General features: G+C 36.4%; 1 protein-coding gene and 1 long non-coding RNA gene across 2 annotated transcripts; one reads left to right on the forward strand and one right to left on the reverse strand.

Annotated features, from left to right (window-relative positions):
* Window positions 1–298: 298 nt before the first annotated feature.
* On the forward strand, window positions 299–2795 carry LOC132285588 (lysine histidine transporter-like 8). The gene is made up of 5 exons (XM_059787780.1): window positions 299–729; window positions 870–1006; window positions 1173–1600; window positions 1867–1998; window positions 2131–2795. Exons 1-5 carry the CDS (start codon window positions 353–355, stop codon window positions 2617–2619), a joined length of 1563 nt encoding a protein of 520 aa, XP_059643763.1. The 5' UTR covers window positions 299–352; the 3' UTR covers window positions 2620–2795.
* Window positions 2796–6686: 3891 nt separating this feature from the next.
* On the reverse strand, window positions 6687–7506 carry LOC132285598 (uncharacterized). Its single transcript, XR_009472578.1, has 2 exons — window positions 7329–7506; window positions 6687–7038 (listed from the first exon to the last, which is right to left on the reverse strand). It is a non-coding gene; the product is annotated as an uncharacterized LOC132285598 (long non-coding RNA).
* Between the last annotated feature and the right edge of the window lie 206 nt (window positions 7507–7712).

Consider the following 7712-nt stretch of genomic DNA (forward strand, 5'->3'; position numbering starts at 1 on the left):
AATGGAATAAAGATAATTAATAATGGACCGACTTTTGTTTTTTCTTCAATGACCCGACCGCAAATTAATTAGTCAAAGAATTGGTGCTTCAAATTCTGCAGTATTCTAAGATAGAAAGACAAAATAGTCAGAAATGGTCTACCAAATTGGTCAGCGTACACGCACCAAATAAAAGTAGTCCCCATTTCAACGTTTTAAGTGCATGGCAATTGATAGTTTAATATACAACCAATATTACATCCAACACCTATATATACACACACAAACAAGGTTGGACTTAATTGTCTGAGCAAAAATAGACATAACTTTGCAGTAGAGGAGATCCGATCCAACAAAATTTGGTCAAGAGAAAATGGGTGAGCCTGATGATATACGCTCCGCCCCTATAACCCCAAGATCGGCTTCTATCAGACCGATACCGCCCATTTCAGCTCCTCCATCGCAGTTCCATTCCCCGTCTCTGTCCCGGTCCCCGCTCCTATCCACCGGCGACCATCCGGCAGCTGCAACCAAAACCCCCAACAAATCTCGAACGCCGCGGTTCATTACTCCATTGGGGAGTCCACTCAGAAAGGCTCTGCACCTCACAAAACTAGATCCTCAAGATGCTTGGCTCCCAATCACCGAGTCAAGAAACGGAAACGCTTACTATGCAGCATTTCATACTCTTTGTTCAGGAATTGGGATTCAAGCTCTTATCCTCCCTGTTGCCTTCACCATTCTTGGGTGGTATGTCAATTATTGTCTTTCTGCGTGCAATTACCATACTGATATCTTTATGTTACAAAAACTCACATAGTGCACATATTGTTGAAATTACTAGCATTTCGTGATTATGTATATAAATATTTACTTAATTATATTTGCAGGACATGGGGAATCATATGCTTGACTCTAGCATTCATATGGCAACTTTACACTCTATACTTACTGGTTCAACTCCATGAGTCAACTGAAACTGGGATGCGCTATAGCAGATACATGCAACTATTCAGTGCAACTTTTGGTAAGCCTTACACCCTTAAATTGCATGCATACATACATACATACATATATATATATATATATATAGAGTATTTATTATCAAAGAAAATAGTACTCTATAGTTGGTACTCCGAGTTATTCAATAATTTTTTCTAAGTAACTAATTAATTAGTTAACTAACATTGCAGGAGAGAAGCTAGCCAATTTTATAGCCCTATTTCCGATCATGTACCTAGCAGGAGGTACATGTGTGGCTCTGATCATCATCGGAGGTTCAACGTCAAAGATGTTCTTCCAGATTGTGTGTGGGACCACATGCACTGTCGAAACTTTAACGACTGTGGAGTGGTACCTGGTGTTTACATGTGCTGCAGTGCTGCTCTCTCAGCTGCCCAACTTGAATTCTATTGCCGGTGTGTCACTGGTCGGTGCCATCACCGCGGTTGGATACTGTACACTCATGTGGGCGGTGTCGGTGGCGGAGGGAAGGCTTCCGAACGTGTCCTACAATCCGGTGAAAGCCAACAGCCAGCTTGTTAGGGTTTTCGATCTTCTGAATGCACTTGGGATCATTGCTTTTGCTTTCAGAGGCCACAATCTAATACTTGAGATACAGGTAAACTTCCACATCTGGCTTAATTCCACTTCATTTTCTATAATTAATAATACTTCATTTGTCTGTATATTACTTGAGGGAAAAAAATACTCTCATATAGATTAAATTCTAAACGTGGCAGTACCATATATATGTCTTCGTCCATCCAATGATTTCTCTAACAAATTAATTAAGGATTGATCCTATTTTAATCAATTTATGATATTCACGTTGTTAATACACTCAAATGTCTAATAGAATATTTGGATACGTTTTGTTTATTGCAGGCCACTATGCCTTCAAGTGAAAAACATCCCTCTCGAGTGCCAATGTGGAGAGGTGTCAAATTTGCCTATGCACTCATAGCAATGTGCATATTTCCCCTTGCAATCGGTGGCTATTGGGCTTATGGTCATATGGTATATATTAATTATTCTTCACCTTATGCTATACAAATTTATACTCTTAATTTGAAAAAATAAAAATTATTTTTTTTGACAAATAGTAGGCTAAATTCTTATTGCTAAATGAAAATTTCTATTCACTTGCAGATACCAGAAAATGGAGGCATGCTAACAGCATTGTACGCGTTCCATGGAAAAGATGCCTCACAATTCATTCTAGGACTAACAAGCTTATTTGTGATAATAAATGCGGTGAGCTCTTTCCAAATCTATGGCATGCCAATGTTCGACGACATGGAGTCCAAGTACACGATGAGGATGAAGAAGCCATGCCCATGGTGGCTCCGGGCAATTTTTAGGGCCATGTTTGGATACGGATGCTTCTTTGTTGCCGTGGCAATCCCCTTCCTGGGAAGCCTAGCGGGACTAATTGGAGGGATAGCATTACCAGTGACTTTAGCTTATCCATGTTTTATGTGGCTCAAGGTTAAGAAGCCCAAGGTTTACAGCCCAATCTGGTGGCTAAACTGGGGTTTGGGTCTCCTAGGAATGGGTCTAAGTGCGGTATTAATTGCAGCTGGGGTGTATGTTGTCATTGACACTGGTATTGAAGTGAGCTTCTTTAAGCCTCACTAAGTACATTACTACTACTAATTTAGATAAGAATTGGGAGTGGGGGCCGGGTTTATGATTTGGAATTGGGAATAACCATATCTATATTTGTTTATATGTAATTGTGGTTTCGATTCAAAAAAAAAAGTGTATCCACAGAAATAGTATTTTTCAATTCCATCAAGATTTTCAACGTACTTAAATTATGTGGCGGTGCTTTGCTAGACTCTGGGTTCTCTGTTGTAGCAGTTCCAAATGCAGTTAAATTCATGTTTAAAGTTTCAAGTTCAACAGAAGATTTATTTCAAAAGATAAAACTAATCTGTCGAAGCACAAAATGATGTGTTGCAAAAAAGATTTTAACTATCTTTATTGAGAGGGTGGCTATATATAGACCATGACTACCAGAGCTAGTGCAGTAAGCACGAAACTTTATGATTGATAACAACATCTGTAACAAAGAAAAAATAGAATCCTATGAACTGCTAATACTCCTACTAAAAACAAAGAAGTCAATTACTGATAAGAAGCTCAGATAGTGCAGTAGCAGCACAGAGCTGTGCAGTCAGATTGTTATTCTCTTCTTCTAATTTATGACGATTTTATTCCGAGTCTTCCAAGAGACTGGTAAACCTCAAAAGATGATTTCGCTGCATAAAGTATTGCAACGGAAAGTGTTGTTCTAAATTCTGCCTGTCTCTTCCTCCCACTTGCCGCAATCCTCCATTTTTTTTTTTCATTTATCTTTCCAGCTCTTTTTTTATTTTATTTTTGTTAAATGGGTAAGCTTTATAAAAGGAAAAATATGTGCAAAATGAGTCTATCAAAGGACACCAGCCAGAGGAACATTTTCCTTGGCAGCACCACAACTAGCCATTTACAGCAAACAATCCCATAATGGAGTGCAAAACAAATTGAAGTCTAAGTATGAGGGGAACCATAGTAGAATCAAGCAAAAACCAGCATGAGTCTTAGGAGAATCCAACCAGAATCAAAGCAGAAACGAAGATTGGCCACTGGCATAGGAGCATATTTCCTTGAATGAATAGTTGTTGCATTGCTTCGAGGGAACCAATCTTCCTTATCTCAGCACCATTCTTTAGCTTAAGAGAGGCATATCTGTCACACCCCTAGACCAGAGTCCGGGTTGTGAACATACTACATGGACAACTAAGTCTCAAAGACTCCAACATCCCTGTAACCTGTTTCGACATACGCATCCACCTATTCATTCCAGTTATAATACCGTATATAAAATATACAGGTAAGATACTAATATTACAACTTTAAGTCTCAAAGTCCGTAATACCATTACAGGGATGTAACTGAACCAACATTATACAACATTTTCCCACTAATATACAGTCTTTTTTGCAAAAGAAAATACCACAACCACCAGTCCCAAATTTGTCTACGGCTGGGGATGAACATCCTCCATGATTTTCTTGTCATGACCTGAAAAGATGCGTATAAAGTCATGACCTAAAAAGATGTGTATAGAATAAGAATGAGCACAACATTAAGAATTTCCTAAAGTGCACTTCTCAGTACCTCCGTGAATCCAAACATAAAACAGAGTAGCTATGAAGAGGAAAAGAAAGAAACGAGCTTCTGCAGAATTATTTTGTATATATCTCCTTCACCTGAAATGCTGCATGTTATAAAATGCCTAATACACCCCAAGCTGTCAACCCCCATGATGGTCAAAGTGAGACCATCCCAAAATGACTACAAAGTCCCTTGGACATCACAAAATCCCAATTATGCCATTCGCATCATAAAAGTCCACAATACCCCTCATGTATTAGACAAATGACATTAAATAAAAAGAATCACATTAATAAATTAATCATGGTCTCGGAAAAAAAAATGATGCGTAAATGTCAAAATGTCCAGAAAATAGTAGAAGTGCAAAACATTACAAAATCTTGCTCTGATGCATCCCTTAATGAGGTGGATAATGTGGTTAGCTGTAGTTATCTTTCCATCTCTTCCTTCAACTTCTTCAATAAATGCATTCCTTCAACTGTTAATTTCAGTAGTATTTCTACTTCCGATTTAAGTTTCAATATATGTGCTTCCTTCTTGTCACCATCGTCTTCTTTTGCTACGTTCAAGTCATTGCCAATATTGTCACTTGCAACAGCTGAACAAATTCTTTCCGATTCTTTATTTCTTTTATCTTTTCCTTTCTTCTCTTCTTCTAAGAGGCTACCACTTCCACCACACTTTCTTTGGTTACCCTGATCAAATATAATTTTTTCTTCCTTCGACTTGATGTCAGTATTAGCTTTGTTTTCTCGTAATTCCTGGCTAATATTTCTGTTGTCACCATTTTCAGCTTCCTGAAAGACTTAGAAATTTGAGAGTAAATACAAACAAGAAGGGACAATTAGTAGGAGTGATGATAAAATTTCAGATTGTGAAGTGTGAGAACATGTATTTCATTGAATTTATACATCAGGATTGAGCTGTGCTATGGCCTTTTTGGTTTTACAAAACAAGAACTTCGACAATAATTTCACATGCAATTTTTTATTAGGTGTTATTTGATAACCTATTAATCACTTAATTCTGAAAAGATTAAATGTACATGAAATTAAGAATTTAAATATCACTTAATAAAATAAATCTCGCTTAAAATAAATTAAAATTTCAAGTGACAATTACTCCACTTGTCACCGAAAGCTAAAGCACTTGAAATCAAAAAAGAAAAAAAAAAAAATAAAATTCTTAATTTACATATTAAGCTTTAAATTTTTTTTAGGACCTTTTAAAAATTTATTTCAGTATTGTGTAATTTTGATGAGAATTATGAATAAGAAATTTATTTTGAAGCATTTCCTATGCAAATTACTCTCAAACACCACTGAACATTAGCACAGTGGTATAATTTCTATTCAAGCTCCATAATTGGCATTTATGCATGTGTTTTTTGAGTATTTATCTAACAAATATATATATATATATATATATATATATATATATATATATTTGCTGAAACAAGTTTCTAATATCTCTTCTTCCTTTTTTGAATTTACAGGCGTGTGAGTAATATCCCTATCAAAATACATCAAAATACTATATTGAGGTCTCCAAAATAAATACTACATAAATTCAGTACTTTTGTCAACAAAAGTACTGAATTTTCTGTTCTTTTTTTTTTTGGTTGACAGAATACTCCCTTATATATATATATGGATTGAAAAAATCAGAGTGCCTTTGCTTATGTGAATCTTGCATATAATTGTGTGTATCGATATGTATTTGTGTATCTATATGTTTGTATGCAAACATATGTTATATAATATATTCCAATCAAACAAAAATATGTCAAATATAAAAGAAAGGGCGGGGCTAGCGTTATATTAATTCTTGCGCACCTTCCGTTTATTTTCTTTTTCTGGAAGCCCCTCAGCAAATCCGTGGTACATCACGTTAGAGATAAAAAAAAGGCAAACATGGCCCCAGATAGCCCCTTAGTCGTTCCTGAACACCACATACATACCACATAAAATATGACCACTCTTTCCATCCAGAATAGAAATGTCCAATAAGGTTCGATTGCTCGATATTCCTTACTTCTATTGTCAACTTTTTCCGTTTCCTGCAATACTTACAATTTTGAGAGTAAATACAAACAACAACGGACCATTACTTGGAATAATGATAAATCTTCAAATTGTAAAGTGTGAGAATATGAATTTTATTGGCTTTATACAATTAGCTACATCAGGATTGAGGTGTGCTATGGGCTTATGCTTTATTAGGGGTGGCAATTCGGGTTCGCGTGTCATAATCGTGTCGTGTCAATTTAGGGGTATAACACTAAACATGTCAACCCGAACACGACACGATTAATAAACGTGTCACACATCCTAAACCCGAACACGACTCGTTTATTAAACGGATGACACGACACGACACGTGTAACCCGTTTAATAAACGAGTCGTGTTAAGACACACCAGACACGACCTGTTTAACCGTTTAACCCGTTTATCCATTTAACATCATTTTCCTTTTCTTTTTCTTTTTTAAATTGGTAAATCTTATTAATATGCCATGTAAATGATTCAGATATATGAGTATGTACATCCAAACAAGATCCTAACTAATTTTATTGATTTTACATAAAGGTACATAAATTCGGAAGACTATGAAGGAGGGTTCGAAAAATCAGATATTGAGCAAATCTTGTCAAATGTAGAGTTCAATTTCAACAATTAGGCTTCACACTTTGCTTCTCTGGTTGTTGATGCAAGCGATCCTCTCTCTCTATAGAAATTCGAAAAGTGCTTGAACAGAATGAGGCCTGAAGCTGCACTCTCAGCAACAAAACTTGTTTTTCAGAGTGATGAAAGAGACACTCTCAAAAAGGTTACAACCCCATGCACCATCATCTTGACCACTAGCGACATCGTTGTACAGTCCTGTATCCCCGGCTACATGCAGAGGAAGATCAAGGGCGAAACCACGATTGAAATCATCGACACCCATCAGCAAGGTTTAGATAAAAAAAAATATTTAATTGATAACAAAGCCTAATAAACAATCAAACCCAGTAAATCAGCAATCAAGCAGATAGATCGATCCAATAAACAAAATCCAAACGAAAAACAGTGGATTTATTATTTCATTACATAAACCATGAATCTTAGATAGAGAATCTTAGATAGAGAGAGGAGGACCAAAACAATATTTAGATAAACCATAAATAATTATAGTATTTTACCTAAACAAGAAGATAGATCCACGTGAGTTCACTGAGTTGTAGAGGAATGGAGGATTTGAGAGAGAAAGGGAGTTGTCTTTTGTCTGAACTCTGAAGAGAAAAGAGGAGAGAGAGACTGAAGAGAAGAGAAAGAAAAATCCGCCGCTGCAATCTGCATAGTGAATCTAATGACTAAGGGGCTAAGGGCGTATAGTGATAGGGTTTCTTATGAGTTATGTATACTATGCAATGACCAAAATGTCCCTTATCATGTCAAAACAGGTTATACGGGTTCACGGGTGACACATTTAATTAAACGGGTCAAAACGGGTTAAACGGGTTGAGTCATAAAACCCGAATACGACACGTTTAACTTAATGGGTTAATCGTGTCAACCCGTTTACG

The sequence above is a fragment of the Cornus florida genome, unplaced genomic scaffold (genome assembly GCF_030987335.1).
Source record: "Cornus florida cultivar Cherokee Brave unplaced genomic scaffold, ASM3098733v1 CherokeeBrave_3.0.0_Hap2_Chr02, whole genome shotgun sequence".
Classification (NCBI taxonomy): domain Eukaryota; kingdom Viridiplantae; phylum Streptophyta; class Magnoliopsida; order Cornales; family Cornaceae; genus Cornus; species Cornus florida.

Excerpts from the sequence above, each read along its gene's own strand:
- LOC132285588 (XM_059787780.1), top strand. The coding sequence starts at position 353 with ATGGGTGAGCCTGATGATATACGCTCCGCCCCTATAACCCCAAGATCG. Across the intron at positions 730-869 it reads GCCTTCACCATTCTTGGGTG|GACATGGGGAATCATATGCT; the intron begins GTATGTCAATTA and ends TTATATTTGCAG. Across the intron at positions 1,999-2,130 it reads ATTGGGCTTATGGTCATATG|ATACCAGAAAATGGAGGCAT; the intron begins GTATATATTAAT and ends ATTCACTTGCAG.